Raw genomic sequence first — 23,491 nt, 5'->3', positions numbered from 1 at the left:
AGGCATGGCTCAAAAAGGCTATATATATATATATATATATATATACAACTTATAAGTAAGAGCTAAAGAAAATTATTTCAAAGCCAATATGCTGATAACAGACTATTAAATCGTCAATTTCCACATATAATCTACTCGCTACAGCAAAAAATTCAAAGAATTGAAGTCGGGGTACTTAAATGTACTCATGTTTTTTGCTTCGGCTTTTTCCATGGGCGCATGTAAATATCTTATTTATATTCTCTCGTAAGCTCTACTGAAGAGGAATAAATCTTTTATGAGATTAATTCCGAAATTGATTCAATATAGAGATAACAAATTTTAAATATTCTAACAGCCAGCTTGCCCGACTTCAGTTCTTCGATTTTTTTTGCTGTAGCGAGTAGATTATATGTGGAAATTGACGATTTAATAGTCTGTTATCAGCATATTGGCTTTGAAATAATTTTTTTAGCCCTTACTTATAAATTGTTTATAATTTTAACTGTAAAGGTATTTTAATATGCTGCCACATTTCTTGATGGAATTTTTTTCTGTAGAGAAAAAAACTTCATTCTATATTAGTAGTAGTAGTAGTAGTATATATATATATATATAAATAATGTGTCCTTGGCTATAAATACTTAGGTACACACCCAGTAGTATATTGGATATTTAATATCCCTTAGATGGTTTCTTGGCCTCTAACTCTTACAGAAATAAATAAACAAGCAAAAAAAACAAAGGAAAAAGAAAGAAGATATCTCACCTTTGATTTAACTACAGCCTGGCCACGTTGTGAGGTTGAATACTCAACAGTGGAGTAAATAGAGCTGGGAAGCTTGTCGTACCAAACTTTCCAGTCATATGGTTTCAATTCAGCTGCAAAAGAGATGACAACAAGAATTAGTCTGATACAGTAAAAGCTGTTTGTTATTCTTTTCTACTCTAGACACAAGGCCTGAACTTTTGGGGGACGGTGCCAGTTGATTAGATCGACCCCAGTATGCATCTGGCACTTAATTATCTGGATCTTTTCGGTTTGAATGGTAGTTTTTTAAAATAATTTCCACGCAGGAGTGGCTGTGTGGTAAGTAGCTTACTAACCAACCACATGGTTCCGGGTTCAGTCCCACTGCGTGGCATCTTGGGCAAGTGTCTTCTGCTATAGCCCTGGTCGACCAATGCCTTGTGAGTGGATTTGGTAGACGGAAACTGAAAGAAGTCTGTCGTATATATGTATATATATATATATATATATATATATATAAATATATATGTGTGTGTGTGTTTGTGTGTGTCCCCCTAGCATTGCTTCACAACCGATGCTGGTGTGTTTACGTCCCCGTCAGCGGTTCGGCAAAAGAGACCGATAGAATAAGTACTGGGCTTATAAAGAATAAGACCCGGGGTCAATTTGCTCGACTAAAGGCGGTGCCCTAGCAAGGCTGCAGTCAAATGACTGAACAGCTAAAAGAGTAAAAGAGTAAAGAGAGTAACTAAACACTTTTAAACTTTGTATTCTGGTAGAATGTGTCAAAATAAAATATCTTTTTCTCTTGGCTTTATTGGGAAAATTCTATACTTTGTAAGATATCTGTTGTTGTTTTTCTTCAATTTCTGCAATTTCAACTAATCAATGACGTCTATTGAGGTAAAAAACCTTCTGTGCCGTATGAATATGTCCCTCGTTTGGATCTTTTTGGTTTGAACGGCAGTTTTTAAAAATAATTTCCACGTAACTAGACACTTTTAAACTTCGTATACTGGTAGAATTTGTTTATAAAACATCTTTTTCTCTTGGCTTTATTGAGAAAATTCTATAGTTTGTAAGATATTTGTTGTTTTTTTTCTTCAATTTCTGCAATTTCAACCAATCAATGACGTCTGCTGAGGTAAAAAAAAACATTCTGTGCCGTATGAATATGTCCCTCATTTAAGAAACAGATTGGGTTTATTTACATTTGTGAAGAAAAATAAGATACCCTACCCCCACCCCTAAAAGAGATTGAAATGCAATAGATCGATACTAGGGTCATAATTATGGGTGACAACTTCATATGACACCGCTAGAAAAAACTGCCGTTCAAACAGAAAAGATCCCAGTTAAGCACTGGGGTTGATGTAATCGACTGTCCCCCACCCCACAAAATTTCAAGCCTCATGCCTATAATAGAAAGGATTATTATCATAGATAATATTATCAAATGGATGTTGGCTTCAAATTTTGGCACAAGGCCAGCAATTTCAAGAGAGGAAATTAGTTCATTACATCATCCCCAATGATCCACTGTTACTCACTTTATTGACCTCGAAAGGGATGAAAATCAAAGTCTGCCTCAGCAGAATTCGAACTCAGAATGCATTTTACTCAACATGCTAATGATCCTGCCAGCTCACCACCCCTTAATGTTATCGAATGGATATTATGATCAGTGTTAGGAGTGTGTAAGGCAGTGATCCGGCAGAACTGTTAGCACATCAGACTAAAGGCTTTGTGGCATTTCTTCAGGTTTTGAGTTCAAACCTGAGTCAAAGTTAACTTTGCCTTTCATTCTTTTGGGGTCAACAAATTAGGTACCAGCTGAGAAACGGAGGGGGGTGGTCAATATAATCAGCTAGCCCCCAAAATTCCAGGCCTTGTGCTTAGTGTAGAAGGAAGCATGTGGAGTATGTGACAACTGGGAACAAGAGAAAGAGATACTGAATGGCCTTACCAGCTGGTTACAGAAATAATAATAATAATAATAATAATAATAATAAAAATAAATGCGCCCTTTTAAAGCTTAATCAGGCTCATGGGCCCGGTTTCCCAGTTTCTATGGCGTATGTGTTCCCCAGCTGGACGGGACGTCCATCGCAGTGTTACTCATTTTTGCCAGCTGAGTGGACTGGAGCAACGTGAAATGAAGTGTTTTGCTCAAGGACACAACGCGTCGCCCGGTCCAGGAATTGAAACCACAATCTTACGATCATGGTGCTGACACCCTAACCACTAAGCCATGTGCCTCCACAAATAAATGCGCCCTTTTGAAGCTTAGCTTATGGGCCCGGTTTCCTGGTTTCAATGGCGTATGTGTTCCCCAGCTGGACGGGACGCCAGTCCATCGCAGCGTTACTCATTTTTGCCAGCTGAGTGAACTGGAGCAATGTGAAATGAAGTATTTTGCTCAAGAATACAATGCGTCGCCCGGTCCAGGAATCGAAACCACAATCTTATGATCATGGTGCTGACACCCTAACCACTAAGCCACGTGCCTCCACAATAATAATAATAATAATAATAATAATAATAATCCTTTCAACTGGGGGTAAAAGGCCTAACATTTGTGGAGAGGGGACTGGACGATTACACTGACCCCAGTGTGAAACTGGCACTAAATTTATCGACCCCAAAAGGATGAAAGGCAAAGTCGACCTCAGCAGAATTTGAACTCAGAATGCAGCAGCAAGCAAAGTACTGCGAAGCATTTTGCTCCGTGTGCTAATGATTCTGCCAACGCACAGCCTTATTATTATTACTATTATTATTATTATTGTTATTATTATTATTATTATTATTGAGTGAGAGAGCAGTGCATGCCATCAAAGTGACACTGGGGTAAAATATACGAAGCCCAGTATACCCATCATGACTACCCGTCTGATAAGGGTGCACTAGGCACATGCATCACAACCATATGTGCATGACATGGTGATCTCATATCAAGATAAACAGCACATGACCTTGCAGGTGGGGCCCAGTTAGAATTTTCTTCCTGTCGAGTAACCCATCCTGCTCAAAAGGTCCCTGAGTAAGGGTTGTTTAAGGATGTTGAACGAAACGTTTCCAGAGGTGAATTATTCAAACCCCAAAGAGTCCTTCTCAACACATGGCTATGATGCTCCCCCACTACTTCTGCTCGTGATCAGAGATGCACATATCGTCAGCCACTAAGGGACATGCTCAACTTGTTAAGGTCAAACAACTGACAAGCAAATCTGTGGTATTGAACAGAATATTTGCTGTAGCCCATCTTTCATACCAAGACAAAACAATGTACATGATAACACTTCCAATCAGTTAAGATCAGAAGCCATGAGAGCCACTGCCTGGTACTACATCAGGGCATTAGCAAATCTGTGGTATTGAACAGAATATTTGCTGTAGCCCATCTTTTATACCAAGACAAAACAATGTACATGGTAACACTTTCAATCAGTTAGGATCAGAAGCCATGAGAGCCACTGCCTGGTACTGCATCAGGGCATTAGCAAATCTGTGGTATTGAACAGAATATTTGCTGTAGCCCATCTTTTATACCAGACAAAACAATGTACATGGTAACACTTTCAATCAGTTAGGATCAGAAGCCATGAGAGCCACTGCCTGGTACTGCATCAGGGCATTAGCAAATCTGTGGTATTGAACAGAATATTTGCTGTAGCCCATCTTTTATACCAAGACAAAACAATGTACATGGTAACACTTTCAATCAGTTAGGATCAGAAGCCATGAGAGCCACTGCCTGGTACTACATCAGGGCATTAGCAAATCTGTGGTATTGAACAGAATATTTGCTGTAGCCCATCTTTTATACCAAGACAAAACAATGTACATGGTAACACTTTCAATCAGTTAGGATCAGAAGCCATGAGAGCCACTGCCTGGTACTGCATCAGGGCATTAGCAAATCTGTGGTATTGAACAGAATATTTGCTGTAGCCCATCTTTCATACCAAGACAAAACAATGTACATGATAACACTTCCAATCAGTTAGATCAGAAGCCATGAGAGCCACTGCCTGGTACTACATCAGGGCATTAGCAAATCTGTGGTATTGAACAGAATATTTGCTGTAGCCCATCTTTTATACAAGACAAAACAATGTACATGATAACACTTCCAATCAGTTAAGATCAGAAGCCATGAGAGCCACTGCCTGGTACTACATCAGGGCATTAGCAAATCTGTGGTATTGAACAGAATATTTGCTGTAGCCCATCTTTTATACCAAGACAAAACAATGTACATGGTAACACTTTCAATCAGTTAGGATCAGAAGCCATGAGAGCCACTGCCTGGTACTACATCAGGGCATTAGCAAATCTGTGGTATTGAACAGAATATTTGCTGTAGCCCATCTTTTATACCAAGACAAAACAATGTACATGGTAACACTTTCAATCAGTTAGGATCAGAAGCCATGAGAGCCACTGCCTGGTACTGCATCAGGGCATTAGCAAATCTGTGGTATTGAACAGAATATTTGCTGTAGCCCATCTTTCATACCAAGACAAAACAATGTACATGATAACACTTCCAATCAGTTAAGATCAGAAGCCATGAGAGCCACTGCCTGGTACTACATCAGGGCATTAGCAAATCTGTGGTATTGAACAGAATATTTGCTGTAGCCCATCTTTTATACCAAGACAAAACAATGTACATGGTAACACTTTCAATCAGTAAAGATCAGAAGCCATGAGAGCCACTGCCTGGTACTGCATCAGGGCATTAGCAAATCTGTGGTATTGAACAGAATATTTGCTGTAGCCCATCTTTTATACCAAGACAAAACAAGGTACATGATAACACTTCCAATCAGTTAAGATCAGAAGCCATGAGAGCCACTGCCTGGGACTGCATCAGGGCATTTATTATTATTATTGTTTTTTTTTTCTCTTCTTTCAAATTTGCTTCCATTTCTTGCCGAGTGTCTTCCCGACTCCTAGGGCAAAGAAACTCATTGTATACATTGGTAGGCCATTAAACTAAACTCACTAGTTCATTCATTTTTTTTCTTTTTTAAAGTTATTATTATTATTGTTATTATTATTATCATTATTATTATTATTATTATTAGCAGCAGCAGTAGTAGTATGAAATTAATAAAATACTCACCAGCTAGTCTTTCCACAAAGGGAAAGTCTTTTATATCATAACTGATCACGATCTCTGGATCCATGTTTCACAATGTACAATCCTGAAATTAATGAAAGGGGTAGAATTTAATTAAACGTCTCGTTAACATCACCATCATCATCATCATCATCATCGTATATTTCTGATACCTGTTTCAGTCATTAGACTGCAGACATGTTGGAGTATCATTTTGAAGAATTTTAACTAAATGAAGCAACCCCAGTATTTATTTTTCAAGCCTGACATTTATTCCATTGTCTCTTTTGCCAAACCACCGAGTTACAGGGACATAAACACACCAACACTGTCAAGCAGTAATCTTTATATATAAAACTGAAGTTGTGTGAGAGTCTGTCTCCTCCGATTTAGATTCCTAACTACTCCCACATTTTGCAGTGCAGTTTAACCAAAACCGGGTATCTTATAGTCGTGATTCATATCGAGCCCTTCTGGGTATTAGCGCGCGTCTACGATGATTCTATGATTGAAAAAAAAATTTACCATCATTTTTCCGCATTTTTAATGCATTTTTTGCTCGGTTTATATAAGGGAAGTAACTCTCTAAAAATGCTTATATAGTTATTTCCCTTACAAACCCGAGCAACGCCGGGCGATACTGCTAGTGAGGGATAAACAAGGATTGAAAGACACACGCAAATATAAATCATTGTCATGACCAATGCCAGTGCCGCCTACTGGCACCCGTTATAAGAATATTAAATCTACCCCAGTATTTCACAGGTACTATGTTTTATCAGCCCTAGTGGTATAAAAGGTAACAATTCCATTCACATCTAGAATGTTCTTGAGCAATATCAAATCAAGCCCAGTATACAATTTATCAACATAAGAATGAAAGATAAAAATCAGTCTTTAAATTCACATCTAAGATGCTTGATAGGAATATTAAATCCACCCCAGTATGTCACTGGTACTTTATTTTATCAACCCCAGAAGGATGAAAGGTAAAGTTAATTTTAATGCTCTGTGATATATGGTCATGGTTGGAGACAAGAAATGTCACTGAATAGAAATACATAGGTGACACAAGCCAATGTTGGGGGAAAAGCTGACCCCCCCCCAGCATGGTGGTTCAAAGGGATAGAAATAGCAGCTAAATTTCCCTCAAATTATCACCACCACTGACTTTAATATGTAAGACATACTGGATAATGTGGTGTTAGATAGACTGAGTTAAAGATGGGATGGTCATGGCTGGAAAGCCTTTATTTGATCGTAGATCTGACAAGTCATTACTGACCCAGGGTTTGTTAACTGTAGCAGCAGCAGCAGCAGTGACAATACCTATTTCTTTATTACCCACAAGGGGCTAAAGACAGAGAGGACAAACAACCACAGACATAGGTATTAAGTCGATTACATCGACCCCAGTGCGTAACTGGTACTTAATTTATCGACCCTGAAAGGATCAAAGGCAAAGTTGACCTCGGCGGAATTTGAACTCGGAATGTAACGGCAGCCGAAATGCCGCTAAGCATTTCGCCCCGCATGCTAATGCTTCTGCCAGCTCCCCGCCACAAGAGCAGTGGCATCAGCAGTTGTAACCGATAGAAACATCAAAAGCAATAGTGACAACAGCACCAGAGATAGCAACAACAATAATGAGTGGCAATAGCAATAGAGACAGCAGCAATAGCAGTTGCAATAGCAACGACAGTTGCGATAGCAACAACAGCAGCGATTGCAACAACAGTGGTGATAGCAACGACCACAGAGTAATGGCAGCAACACCAACAACCACCGCAATAGCAACAACAGCAGCAACAATAGCAACAGTGACAGCAATAATTGCAACAACAGCAATAGCAATAGTGGTCACGATGACAGCAATAGCAACAACAACAACAGTGATAGTGACAACAGTAGCAATAAGAACAACAACAACAGCAATAACAGCAAGAAGTGCAATAGGTGCAACAGCAGCAATAGCAACAACAGCAAGAAGTGCAATAGGTGCAATAGCAACAACAACAGCAATAGCAGCAAGAAGTGCAATAGGTGCAACAGCAGCAATAGCAACAACAACAACAGCAAGAAGTGCAATAGGTGCAACAGCAGCAATAGCAACAACAACAACAGCAAGAAGTGCAATAGGTGCAACAGCAGCAATAGCAACAACAACAACAGCAGCAAGAAGTGCAATAGGTGCAACAGCAGCAATAGCAACAACAACAACAGCAGCAAGAAGTGCAATAGGTGCAACAGCAGCAATAGCAACAACAACAACAGCAAGAAGTGCAATAGGTGCAACAGCAGCAATAGCAACAACAACAACAGCAAGAAGTGCAATAGGTGCAACAGCAGCAATAGCAACAACAACAACAGCAGCAAGAAGTGCAATAGGTGCAACAGCAGCAATAGCAACAGCAACAACAGCAAGAGGTGCAATAGGTGCAACAGCAGCAATAGCAACAACAACAGCAAGAAGTGCAATAGGTGCAACAGCAGCAATAGCAACAACAACAACAGCAGCAAGAAGTGCAATAGGTGCAACAGCAGCAATAGCAACAACAGCAGCAAGAAGTGCAATAGGTGCAACAGCAGCAATAGCAACAACAACAACAGCAAGAAGTGCAATAGGTGCAACAGCAGCAATAGCAACAACAACAGCAAGAGGTGCAATAGGTGCAACAGCAGCAATAGCAACAACAACAGCAAGAAGTGCAATAGGTGCAACAGCAGCAATAGCAACAACAACAACAGCAGCAAGAAGTGCAATAGGTGCAACAGCAGCAATAGCAACAACAGCAGCAAGAAGTGCAATAGGTGCAACAGCAGCAATAGCAACAACAACAACAGCAAGAAGTGCAATAGGTGCAACAGCAGCAATAGCAACAGCAACAACAGCAAGAGGTGCAACAGCAGCAATAGCAACAACAACAGCAAGAAGTGCAATAGGTGCAACAGCAGCAATAGCAACAACAACAACAGCAGCAAGAAGTGCAATAGGTGCAACAGCAGCAATAGCAACAACAACAGCAAGAAGTGCAATAGGTGCAACAGCAGCAATAGCAACAGCAACAACAGCAAGAGGTGCAATAGGTGCAACAGCAGCAATAGCAACAACAACAGCAAGAGGTGCAATAGGTGCAACAGCAGCAATAGCAACAACAACAACAGCAAGAAGTGCAATAGGTGCAACAGCAGCAATAGCAACAACAACAACAGCAAGAAGTGCAATAGGTGCAACAGCAGCAATAGCAACAACAACAACAGCAAGAGGTGCAATAGGTGCAACAGCAGCAATAGCAACAACAGGAAGAATAGGAACAAGACAAACATCATGGATGGCATTTAGCTGTGAACATTCACAGATAAAAACTGTGTCAACATAACAAAAATGCCTTTTCTAACATTAGGCTGGCGTTTTAGTTAATTACTGTTAATTAAAAACAGTCACACACACATATATATATACACACAGGCATATTTAGACATGTTTAGATACAGACACATGCACACGCAGATATATACACCCATACATGCACACACACACACACACATAAATGAACACACACACATATACACCCTTTCATGTATACATATACAGACATACATACGTTTGTGTATATACATACATGTACATGTATATACATATACATACATGTATATATATACATACATATATATATATACTTACATATACATATATATATATATATATATACTTACATATATATATATATATATATAATATATATACTTACATATATATATATATATATATATATACTTACATATATATATATATATATATATATACTTACATTATATATATATATATATATATACTTACATATATATATATATATATATATATACTATATATATATATATATATATATATATATATATATACTTATATATATATATATATATATATATATATATATACTTATATATATATATATATATATATATATACTTATTATATATATATATACTTACATATATATATATATATATACTTACATATATATATATATATATATACATATACCCACAAATACACACATATAGAGATATACATACATGTATATACATATAAACATATATGTATATAAACACACACACAAACATAAATACAGACACAGACACACCTATATACAGACAAATGTACACAAACATATACACACACACGTACATACATACATACATACATACATACATACATACATATATACATATGCATTCATACACTCACACACTGTTAATTTGCAAGAATGTCTAGTAATACTAAACTACATATGCAAAAGGAAAAAAAAAAAAAACAGCGTAAATTTAGTCCAACAAAGAATTTAGTCACTTCCTGGTGAGCCAAGACTGGTTCTTCGAAATAAACACTCTCTAGATAAAATTACAGTATTACTTAGCGACAGCTGACACATTCATTCTGAGTAAAGAACGAAGTGAGACACACACACGCACTTTAGTTTTGTGGTTTCCACCCTTTTCTATATCCTCCACTCTGGGAAGTCTTCAGCAGCATTTAATATCCCCACCCTTTTTTTTTTATAGTCACATGGATTGGATGTGTCGAAGCCATCAGGAAGCGTCAATGCTTCCTAGGGCTAAACAGCGGTGGTGTAACCCCCTACTGTCACGTTCGTGTTAGATTGACAGTATAGAACCATTCTATTGCCCCACCACCGTACATATCTCTATGAGAGATTTAGAAAATTAATATTTCTGATTTTGGTAATCTGTGAATAAACTTCACTGAGGATTAGATATATGCATTTGCGAATCGGGACAGATATCTGCGGCTGGCGGGCGTCTGCTACTCTAGACCGATGATGGACAATGATCCTGAAACATGCGTGTCTCTAGATGCAGGCCTGGCTGCTGGGGGTGTTTGTCTCCCCTTCGTAAATGTATATAAGGACACAGGAAAAATGTGTCAAAGCCATCAGGAAGCGTCGATGCTTCCTAGGGCTAAACAGCGGTGGTGTAACCTCCTACTGTCACGTTCACGTTAGATTGACAGTATACAACCATTCCATGGATTGTTTGGTTTGACAGAAATGGGTAACCCAGAGGACTGCACCCAAGTCCCAGTGTCAGCCTTGGGAGGGCCTCTATACCTGAATACCCTTCTCTCTAACAACTACTGCTCTACAAAAAGTACTGGAATTATGTGTTAGTTAGTTAATTTTTTGGCTCAAAAAGCAAAAAGTAAGGCCATGTAGGGGGACATGGAGTTATGTACAGGGTGGTGTACATGTAAATAGTTCAGGCCACTTGAGGTCAAGGGAGACTTTGAACCGAGCGGTCGTCGGCATCTTCACTATCTCGTCTGGCAGTTTATTCCACGGATCCGCAACCCGGACGGAGAAAGTCCCTCTCCTTCGATTGAGATTAAATCGTCGCAGATAGAGCTTTTCGGAGTGACCCCGCAGCCGACGCTCTGGAGCAGGAGTGAAGAACAGCTCTTTCAAGTGTGTGTGTGTGTGTGGTGTATGCATATATACATGCACACACATCTAGGTGCTGGCATAGTCATGTGATAAGGCGGTGAGCTGGCAGAATTGTTAGCACGCCGGGCGAAATGCTTAGCGGTATTTCGTCTGCCGCTACATTCTGAGTTCAAATTCCTCCGAGGTCCACCTTGCCTTTCATCCTTTTAAGGTCGATTAAATAAGTACCAGTTGCGCACTGGGGTCGATATATTCGAATTAATTCGTTTGTTTGTCCTTGTTTGTCCCCTCTGTGTGTAGCCCCCTGTGGGCAGTAAAGAAATAAGAAGTTCACTTCCCAATCATATGGTTCCAGATTCAGTCCCACTGCATGACACCTTGGGCAAGTGTCTTCTCCTATAGCCTCAGGCCAATAAAAGCCTTATGAGTGGATTTGGTAGACGGAAACTGAAAGAATATATCCTTCGTTTAAGAAACAGATTGGGTTTATTTACATTTGTGAAGAAAAAAAAGATACCCTCCCCCCACCTCTAACCCTAACTCTCACTAACCCTAACCCTAAAACAGATTGAAATGCAATAGATCGATACTAGGGTCATAATTATGGGTGACAATTTCATATGACACCGCTAGAAAAAACTGCCATTCAAACCGAAAAGATCCTACATACCCTACAATGTCATTCTAAAAACAAACAATCACATCATTGAAACCTCAAAGCTATGAGATAATGCATGATTAATTCAAAACAAGGCCAGATCCTGCCTCTCACAGCTACCCTACAATGTCATTTTAAAAAGACAATCACATCATTGAAATCTCAAAGCTATGAGATAATGCATGATTAATTCAAAACAAGGCCAGATCCTGCCTCTCACACCTACCCTACAATGTCATTTTAAAAACACAATCACATCATTGAAACCTCAAAGCTCTGAGGTAATGCATAATTAATTCAAAACAAGGCCAGATCCAGCCTCTTACACCTACCCTACAATGTCATTTTAAAAACACAATCACATCATTGAAACCTCAAAGCTCTGAGATAATGCATAATTAATTCAAAACAAGGCCAGATCCAGCCTCTCACACCTACCCTACAATGTCATTTTAAAAACACAATCACATCATTGAAACCTCAAAGCTCTGAGATAATGGCCTAATTAATTCAAAACAAGGCCAGATCCAGCCTCTCACACCTACCCTACAATGTCATTCTAGAAATAAACAATCACATCATTGAAACCTCAAAGCTATGAGATAATGCATGATTAATTCAAAAGAAGGCCAGATCCAGCCTCTCACACCTAACCTACAATATCATACCAAAAATGAGCTATCACATTACTGAAACCTCAAAGCTCTGAGATAATGCATAATTAATTCAAAACAAGGCCAGATCCAGCCTCTCACACCTACTCTACAATGTCATACCAAGAATGAGCTATCACATTACTGAAAGCTCAAAGCTATGAGATAATGCATGATTAATTCAAAACAAGGCCAGATCCAGCCTCTCACACCTACTCTACAATGTCATTCTAGAAATAAACAATCACATCATTGAAACCTCAAAGCTATGAGATAATGCATGATTAATTCAAAAGAAGGCCAGATCCAGCCTCTCACACCTAACCTACAATGTCATACCAAAAATGAGCTATCACATTACTGAAACCTCAAAGCTCTGAGATAATGCATGATTAATTCAAAACAAGGCCAGATCCAGCCTCTCACACCTAACCTACAATGTCATACCAAGAATGAGCTATCACATTACTGAAAGCTCAAAGCTATGAGATAATGCATAATTAATTCAAAACAAGGCCAGATCCAACTTCTCACACCTACTCTACAATGTCATACCAAGAATGAGCTATCACATTACTGAAAGCTCAAAGCTATGAGATAATGCATAATTAATTCAAAACAAGGCCAGATCCAGCCTCTCACACCTAACCTACAATGTCATACCAAGAATGAGCTATCACATTACTGAAAGCTCAAAGCTATGAGATAATGCAAGATTAATTCAAAACAAGGCCAGATCCAGCCTCTCACACCTACTCTACAATGTCATACCAAGAATGAGCTATCACATTACTGAAAGCTCAAAGCTATGAGATAATGCATGATTAATTCAAAACAAGGCCAGATCCAGCCTCTCACACCTACTCTACAATGTCATACCAAGAATGAGCTATCACATTACTGAAAGCTCAAAGCTATGAGATAATGCATGATTAATTCAAAACAAGGCCAGATCCAGCCTCTCACACCTACTCTACAATGTCATACCAAGAATGAGCTATCACATTACTGAAAGCTCAAAGCTCTGAGATAATGCATGATTAATTCAAAACAAGGCCAGATCCAGCCTCTCACACCTACTCTACAATGTCATACCAAGAATGAGCTATCACATTACTGAAAGCTCAAAGCTCTGAGATAATGCATGATTAATTCAAAACAAGGCCAGATCCAGCCTCTCACACCTACTCTACAATGTCATACCAAGAATGAGCTATCACATTACTGAAGCTCAAAGCTCTGAGATAATGCATGATTAATTCAAAACAAGGCCAGATCCAGCCTCTCACACCTACTCTACAATGTCATACCAAGAATGAGCTATCACATTACTGAAAGCTCAAAGCTCTGAGATAATGCATGATTAATTCAAAACAAGGCCAGATCCAGCCTCTCACACCTACTCTACAATGTCATACCAAGAATGAGCTATCACATTACTGAAAGCTCAAAGCTATGAGATAATGCATGATGAATTCATCGAAAGTGTTGTGTGAATAAATAAACATTCCGTTTGAAAGAGTAATCAGAATGCTGGAGGTACAATATTTGAGGAAAGAAAAATAAAGGAATTTAATTAAACAAAGAGAAGAAAGAAACAAAAACCACTGAAATACACACAAGATAAGCAATTAACAATAGCAGCTGTTTGGGAATTAAGTCACACTTCTAACGAGGAGTGACTGGAGATGTTTGAGATAACAGACAAATAACTGTCCCAAGTTTCAAGTACTATGGTGAGATTATGTTTATATCCTGTAATACATACATAGCAGTATTTGTTATAATTATTGTATTATAATGGGGGTTTGGGTATGGGTGGGGGTGTTTATGTGTCGGGGGGGGAGAGAGAGAGAGAGAGAGAGAGAGAGAGAGAGAATATACTCTTTACTCTTTTACTCTTTTACTCTTTTACATGTTTCAGTCATTTGACTGTGGCCATGCTGGAGCACCGCCTTTAGTCGAGCAAATCGACCCCGCGACTTATTCTTTTGTAAGCCCAGTACTTATTCTATCGGTCTCTCTTTTGCCGAACCGCTAAGTGACGGGGATGTAAACACACCAGCATCGGTTGTCAAGCAATGCTAGCGGGACAAACACAGACACACAAACACACACACGCACATATATATATATACATATATACGACAGGCTTCTTTCAGTTTCCGTCTACCAAATCCATTCACAAGGCTTTGGTCGGCCCGGGGCTATAGCAGAAGACACTTGCCCAAGGTGCCATGCAGTGGGACTGAACCCGGAACCTTGTGGTTGGTTAGCAAGGTACTTACCACACAGCCACTCCTGCGCCTATATGCTTATGTTCTTTAAATATTAAGCAAAGGTGCAGTCACAGCTGTGTGGTAAGAAGTTTTCTTCCCAACCTCATGGCTCCAGGTTCAGTCCCACTGCATGGCACCTTGGACAAAGTGTCTTTCTTCTACAACAGCCCCTGGGCCAATCAGAGATTTGTGGAGGCACATGGCCTAGTGGTTAGAGCAGCGAACTCACGGTCGAGGGATCGCCGGTTCGAATCCCACTGCATGGCACCTTGGTCAAGGTGTCTTTCTTCTACTACACACCCTGGGCCAATCAGAGCTTTGTGGAGGCACATGGCCTAGTGGTTAGAGCAGTGGACTCATAGTCGAGGGATTGCAGGTTCGAATATCAGACCGGGCGATGTGTGTGTTTATGAGCGAAACACCTAAGCTCCACATGGCTCCGGCAGAAGGTAATGGCGAACTTCTGCTGACTGTTTTGCCACAACTTTCTCTCACTCTTTCCTCATGCATCTTGCAGCTCACCTGCGACGGACTGGCGTCCTGTCCAGGTGGGGAACCTATACGCCAAGAAACCGGGAAACCGGCCCTTATGAGCCAGGCATGGCTCGAAAAGGAACAAAAACACAATCACATCATTGAAACCTCAAAGCTCTGAGATAATGCATAATTATTCAAAACAAGGCCAGATCCTGCCTCTCACACCTACCCTACAATGTCAATTTAAAAACACAATCACATCATTGAAACCTCAAAGCTATGAGATAATGCCTAATTAACTCAAAACAAGGCCCCACAAACAGATTAATTCTAAACAAGGACAGACAAATGGATTAAGTCGATTACATCGATCCCAGTGTGTAACTGGTACTTAATTTATCGACCCCGAAAGGATGAAACGCAAAGTCGACCCTGGCGGAATTTGAACTCAGAACGTAGCGGCAGACGAAATACCTATTTCTTTACTACCCACAAGGGGCTAAACAAGGACAGAGATGGATTAAGTCGATTACATTGACCCCAGAGAGTAACTAGTACTTAATTTATTGACCCCAAAAGGATGAAAGGCAAAGACAACCTTGGAGTTTGAACTCAGAACGTAAAGACAGATGAAATACCTATTTCTTTACTACCCACAAGGGGCTAAACATAGAGGGAACAAACAAGGACAGTGCGTAACTGGTACTTAATTTATTGACCCCGAAAGGATGAAAGGCAAAGTCGACCTTGGCAGAATTTGAACTCAGAATGTAACAGCAGACGAAATACCTATTTCTTTACTACCTACAAGGGGCTAAACACAGAGGGGACAAACAAGGACAGACAAACGGATTAAGTCGATTACATCTACCCCAGTGCGTAACTGGTACTTAATTTATCGACCCCGAAAGGATGAAAGGCAAAGTCGACCTTAGCGGAATTTGAACTCAAAATGTAGCGGCAGACGAAATACCTATTTCTTTACTACCGACAAGGGGCTAAACACAGAGGACAAATAAATGGATTAAGTCGATTACATCGACCCCAGTGTGTAACTGGTACTTAATTTATTGACCTCAGCAGAATTTGAACTCAGAACGTGATGGTAGATAAAATACGGCTAAGCATTTCGCCCGGCATGCTAACGTTTCTGCCAACTCGCTGCCTTTATGTGTGTATATACTTTACCTTTTATCTTTTACTCATTTCGGTCATTAGACTGTGGCCATGCTGGGGCACCACCTTGAAGGGTTTTTAGTCAAGTGAAACGACTTGCACAAGTAAACTTACATAGGAACTGAACCCAAGACAACATGGTTGGGAAGCAGGCTTCTTTACCACACAGCCAATACCAATAAGTGAAAAATCTACCTACAGCTATTGACACAGTTTTGATGTGTGAGCCAAAGTTCAGGACCCTCACACCTCCTCATTCTCAGCTACTGCCACCACCACCACCACCATTTCTGTTAGGAGTGGATTTTACAAAGGAATGTGTACAAAGTGACTGCCATACCATTACAGAGGTATTTATATGCCATCTCTTCAATATGTTTGACTTCTTTACCTGCAAATCTATACAAATGTCACACCTAATCTAATCAGCTACACCCACAGATTCTCTCTCTCCACTTCTTCCTGCCTACCTACTTATATGTCGGCTTTCACCTACCCCTTTGTCCATCCATCCACACTCATCTATATTTATCTATCTTTCCACCTGTTTATCCATTTTTATACCTATCCATTTGCCTATCTAGCTACCCATCCATCGGTACATCTATCTGTATGTCTATCCATCCATCCATCCATCCATCCATTTATTTAGCTATCTGTCTGTCCTTCCTTCTTTCCTGCCTTCCTTCCTTCCTTCCTTCCAGCCGTCCATCCAGTCATCTGTCTAACTATCCATCCATCTATATATCTCTCTAGCTATCCATTTACATCTTTGGTCATCCATTTAGCTTTCTATTTGTCTATCCATCTATCTCTTCAGCTATTCATTTAGCTATCTATCTATCTATCTATCTATTTATCTATCTAGCTATCTGCCTGTCTATCTATCTATCTATCTATCTATCTATCTATCTATCTATCTATCTATCTATTTTTCTATCTGTCTGTCTGTCTGTCTCTCTCTCTCTATCTATCTATCTGTCTATCTATGTATCTATCTCTCTCTCTAGTTATCCATCTATCTGACTATCTATCCATTTGTCCATCTCTCTAGCTATCCATCTATCTATCCACTTGTCCGTCTCTCTAGCTCGCCGCCTTCACCTACCTACCTACCTATCCATCTCATTGACATCTACACACCTTGTATCTATCTAGCCCTCCACCAAGTCAACATTACATTATTTGTCTATCTGTCCATTAACACCTACACAATATGTCTAGTTATCCATCCGCCCATCTACCCAAACTTATTCATCTACAAACAGACCAAGCCTGTAGTTATTTGCTAAAAGTTAATTGACATGTTTAGACATGCTGACATACACATTAATACATACATACTTACACTTACACACACAACTATACATGCCTATACATACGACCTTAGGATCTTGTCGGTTTGAACGGCAGTTTTTTCTAGCGGTGTCATATGAAATTGTCACCCATAATTATGACCCTAGTATTGATCTATTGCATTTCAATCTGTTTTAGGGTGAGGGGAAGGGTATCTTTTTTCTTCACAAATGTAAATAAACCCAATCTGTTTCTTAAACGAGGGACATATTCATACGGCACAGAATGTTTTCACCTCAATAGACGTCATTGATTGGTTGAAATTGCAGAACTTGAAGGAAAAATACAACAAATATCTTACAAACTATAGAATTTTCTCAATAAAGCCAAGAGAAAAAGATGTTTTATAAACACATTCTACCAGTATACAAAGTTTAAAAGTGTTTAGTTACGTGGAAATTATTTAAAAAAAACTGCCGGCCAAACCGAAAAGATCCCAACCTTACACACACATACATATAACTACACATACAATTTCCTATCATATACATACATCATACACACACAAACATCATACATATACATACATACATCACACACATTCATGCAGTGCCAGATTAAGACCCATACAAACCTCAAGTACTTACAAGATTTTGGGGCCCCTATATACATGTAATTCAAAATATAAACAATAATGAACCAAATTTATTTTCCAAAATGAAACAGTAAGATGGAAAATACTGTTTGTTTTAGAATCATCATCATCATCATCATCATCGTTTAACGTCCGTTCTCCATGCTAGCATGGGTTGGACGGTTCGACCGGGGATCTGGGAAGCCAGGAGGCTGCACCAGGCTCCAGTCTTATCTGGCAATGTTTCTACAGCTGGATGCCCTTCCTAACGCCAACCACTCCGTGAGTGTAGTGGGTACTTTTTACGTGCCACCCGCACAGGTGCCAGGCGAGGCTGGCAACGGCCACGATCGGATTGGTGCAATTTACGTGCCACCGGCACGGAAGCCAGTCGAGGCCGCGCTGGCATCGGCCACGATTCGGATAGTACATTTTACGTACCACCAGTCCAGGGGTCCTGGCATCTGCCGGGTGCCAGTCATAGGATTGGTTCAATTTCGATTTCGATTTGAACAGTTTTCTCTTCTTCTAATTGCAAAGTCCTTGATCAGATCCTCAAAATTAATCGTACATAACAAATCTGCTTCTTACTTAATTGTACTTGTGACGGCATTCACCCAGGGCTGGTTGAGCCGGCTTCTCTGGTCCTAACGGCATCACGAACCAAGGCGGCCCATGCTCGACGGTCCCGTGCGAGGTCACTGGAGATAGCGAGCCATTCACGGTTCCATCTGCGCAGACCGACCACCTGCTGACCTGAGAGTTCGGAGAGGTCTTCCTTTATCGTCGTTACCCAGGTCTTCGGCTGTCCGCCCTTGCGTTTGCGCCAGCTATGAAGTGGAGGTGGGAGGAGGACATCGCGAATCAGCTCACCCTCTGGACGCTGGGCCACATGACCGAACGACCTTAAGTACCATTGTAGAAGCACCGAAGGGAAGGGCTGGAGATTCAGGCGATGACAAAGACCGGCTGTAGGAACCCGATCAATGTGTCGGCTGCGAAGAATGCGGCGGAGACAGTCATTGTTGAACACCTCCAGCCTTCGCTGATCAACTACCTTCATAGGCCATGTTTTGCAACCATACAGGAGGATAGTATGAAAGAAGGCCTGGTAGATCCGCCCTTTGGTCACTGAGGAGATTTCTCTTCTTCCTACAGGCTCCGCTGGAGGCGCACGAATGCAGACCTGGGCTGTGTGTTGTGTTCTTGAGCAAGGCACTTCATTTCTCATTGCTCCAGTTCACTCAATTGTAGAAATAATTTGTGATATCACTGGGCCTTTGCCTTTGCCTTGGATAACATCAGTAGCATGAAGAGGGGAGGCTGGTATGGATGGGTGACTGCTGGTCTTCCATAAACTACCTTGCCCAGACTTGTGCCTCAGATGGGAACTTTCAAGGTGCAATCCCATGGTCATTTATGACCAAAGGGGTCTTTACCCCTTCACCCATATTTGACAGACTAATCTGAATGCTAAAGGGTCAAAGTGATTTCTTTTGTACCATAAAACCATTTACCCCTAGCAGTATTGTCTGGCGTTGCTCGGGTTTGTAAGGGAAATAACTATATAAGCATTTTTAGAGAGTTACTTCCATTATATAAACCGAGCAAAAAATGCATTAAAAATGCGGAAAAATGATGGTAATTTTTTTTTTAAATTGTAGACTCATCGTAGATGCGCGCTAATACCCAGAAGGGCTCGATATGAATCACGACTATAGGATACCTGGTTTTGGTTAAACTGCACCGCAAAATTTGGGAGTAGTTAGGAATCTAAATCGTAGGAGACAGACTCTCACACAACTTCAGTTTTATATATAACTAGCAGTATCGCCCGGTGTTGCTCGGGTTTGTAAGGGAAATAACTATATAAGCATTTTTAGAGATGTAAAGTATAATAGCCATCTCAATATGGCTAACCACAAAGGGGGGGTGTTACTGTAGCTTTTTACGTTCTGAGATTTAATAATAAAGTTTTAGAGAGTTACTTCCCTTATATATGCCAAAAATGCATTAAAAATGGGAAAAATTGATGGTAAATTTTTTCTTTAATCGTAGACTCATCGTAGACGCGCGCTACTACCCAGAAGGGCTCGATATGAATCATGACTATAAGATACCCGGTTCTGGTTAAAATGCACCACAAAATGTGGGAGTAGTTTTATATATAAAGATTTCTGCGGTGCCCCACCACCACTTCCCTTGATGCACTAATCACATGCTTAATTTCCTAAATGATTAATCCGATGTTGCACATATGCCGGTCCCTCTCATATACATACAGCATCACTCACCAGTTCTACCGATATGCCCAACCCAGAATCTAAGATAGCAGACACATCCTAGAGCCCCACCCTTGTTCCAACAACCCCTACCAACATGTTTGTCAGGTTTCAGATGAAGCAGGATCTGCAAAGGTTTACAAAACCTAAACTCAGACGTTACAGCCAATCAGATGTTCGTTGATTGGGATTTAAATTTAGGATTGTAGAGTTCACATGATGGGAAAGGGGTGGGAAGAAGGTGAAGAAGGAAAGAATGAAAGAAAGAAGTAAGAAAAATGAAAGAATAAAAGGAATGAAAGAAAGAAGAGTGAAAGAAGGAAAGAATGGAAGAAGGAAGAAAAGAGAAAAGAAAGGAAGATGAAAGAAAAGAAAGAATGAAAGAAAGAAGGAAAGAAAATGAAAGAAAAGAAGTGAAAGAATGAAGAATGAAAGAAAGAAGTAAGAAAAATGAAAGAATAAAAGGAATGAAAGAAAGAAGACTGAAAGAAGGAAAGAATGGAAGAAGGAAGAAAAAGAGTAAAAGAAAGGAAGATGAAAGAAAAGAAAGAATGAAAGAAAGAAGGAAAGAAAATGAAAGAAAAGAAGTGAAAGAATGAAGAATGAAAGAAAGAAGTAAGAAAAATGAAAGAATAAAAGGAATGAAAGAAAGAAGACTGAAAGAAGGAAAGAATGGAAGAAGGAAGAAAAAGAGTAAAAGAAAGGAAGATGAAAGAAAAGAAAGAATGAAAGAAAAGAAGTGAAAGAATGAAGAATGAAAGAAGAAAAAGAATGAAAGAAAGAAGTAAGAAAAATGAAAGAATAAAAGGAATGAAAGAAAGAAGAGTGAAAGAAGGAAAGAATGGAAGAAGGAGAAAAAGAGTAAAAGAAAGGAAGATGAAAGAAAAGAAAGAATGAAAGAAAGAAGGAAAGAAAATGAAAGAAAGAAGTGAAAGAATGAAGAATGAAAGAAAGAAGTAAGAAAAATGAAAGAATAAAAGGAATGAAAGAAAGAAGACTGAAGAAGGAAAAGAATGAGAAGAAGGAAGAAAAAGAGTAAAAGAAAGGAAGATGAAGAAAAGAAAGAATGAAAGAAAAGAAAGAAAAGAAGAAAGAAAATGAAAGAAAGAAGTGAAAGAATGAAGAATGAAAGAAAGAAGTAAGAAAAATGAAGAATAAAAGGAATGAAAGAAAGAAGACTGAAAGAAGGAAAGAATGGAAGAAGGAAGAAAAAGAGTAAAAGAAAGGAAGATGAAAGAAAGAAGAATGAAAGAAAGAAGGAAAGAAAATGAAAGAAAAGAAGTGAAAGAATGAAGAATGAAAGAAAGAAGTAAGAAAAATGAAAGAATAAAAGGAATGAAAGAAAGAAGAATGAAAGAAGAAAGGAAAGAATGGAAGAAAGAAGAAAAAGAGTAAAAGAAAGGAAAATGAAAGAAAAGAAAGAATGACAGAAAGAAGGAAGAAAGAAAGAAAATTTCAATTCAATTCAATTTTTATTGGCTCAAAAAGCAAAAGCAAGGCCATGTAGGGGGACATGGAGTTATGTACATTGAGGGTGGTCATACAAAGAGTTCAGGCCATTTCTGGTCAAGAAAGACTTTGAACTGAGTGAAGAAAAGAAGTGAAAGAATGAAGAATGAAAAAATAAAAGGAATGAAAGAAAGAAGAATGGAAGAAGGAAGAAAAAGAGTAAAAGAAAGGAAGATGAAGGAAAAGAAAGAATGAAAGAAAGAAGAATGAAATAGGGAAGAAAAAGAGTAAAAGAAAGGAAGATGAAAGAAAGAAGAATGACAGAAAGAAGAATGGAAGAAGGAAGAAAAAGAGTAAAAGAAAGGAAGATGAAGGAAAAGAAAGAATGAAAGAAAGAAGAATGAAATAGGGAAGAAAAAGAGTAAAAGAAAGGAAGATGAAAGAAAGAAGAATGACAGAAAGAAGAATGGAAGAAGGAAGAAAAAGAGTAAAAGAAAGGAAGATGAAAGAAAAGAAGGAATGAAAGAAAGAATGAAAGAAGGAAGAAAAAGAGTAAAAGAAAGGAAGATGAAAGAAAAGAAGGAATGAAAGAAAGAATGAAAGAAGGAAGAAAAAGAGTAAAAGAAAGGAAGATGAAAGAAAAGAAGGAATGAAAGAAAGAATGAAAGAAGGAAGAAAAAGAGTAAAAGAAAGGAAGATGAAAGAAAAGAAAGAATGAAAGAAAGAATGAAGAAAGAAAGAAAATGAAAGAAAAGAAATGAAAGAAGAAGAATGAAAGAAAAGAAAAAGAATGAAATAAAGCAGACTAAAGGGAAGAAAAAGTATGAAAGAAAGAGGAAATGGAAGGAGCAAAATGAATGATGAAAAAAAAACCAATGAAGAAGGGAGGAGGACAGGATGGGCAGGGAACGAAAAAAAAGAGGTGGAGGAAGAGGAGAGGAAATAAAGGAAAAAATACGACCAGAAAGAAAATGAAAAAAAAATAATATAGTAAAATATAAATAAAAACTACTAAAAATACCTACACACACATAGGCATACACAGGAAAGAAAGAAGTGAAGAAGGAGAGGGCTGAGAGTGCAAACAATGGTGTATTCAGTAAAGTTAGTCATTGAAGTTGATGGGGAGTGACTAAAGATACTTGAGTCTTGGTCGGTTTCATTGGTCTTTTATTGGTGTTGAGCGAGATTAGTGCTGTGTATTTTACTAGGTTTTAGTACAGATTAGACACACAGATTGTCAAGTGGTGACAATTTGAACGAA

At 39.1% G+C, this 23,491-nt stretch overlaps 1 protein-coding gene across 6 annotated transcripts in view; it reads right to left on the bottom strand.

The window, feature by feature from the left end:
• The window catches only part of LOC115226206, a 58,586-nt gene that overhangs the window by 13,013 nt on the left and 22,082 nt on the right, over positions 1-23,491 (bottom strand). For all 6 annotated transcript variants that reach the window (XM_029797224.2, XM_036514821.1, XM_036514822.1 and 3 more), the window contains exons 2-3: positions 5,865-5,946; positions 749-861 (exon numbers count right to left, since the gene is read on the bottom strand). In XM_029797224.2, the coding sequence (XP_029653084.1) occupies positions 749-861; positions 5,865-5,928 (177 nt within the window). In that variant the 5' untranslated portion in view covers positions 5,929-5,946. The remainder of the gene's footprint in view (positions 1-748; positions 862-5,864; positions 5,947-23,491) is intronic.

Source organism: Octopus sinensis, linkage group LG29, assembly GCF_006345805.1.
Source record: "Octopus sinensis linkage group LG29, ASM634580v1, whole genome shotgun sequence".
Taxonomy (NCBI): Eukaryota; Metazoa; Mollusca; class Cephalopoda; order Octopoda; family Octopodidae; genus Octopus; species Octopus sinensis.
This window is presented reverse-complemented; position numbering and strand designations above follow the sequence as displayed.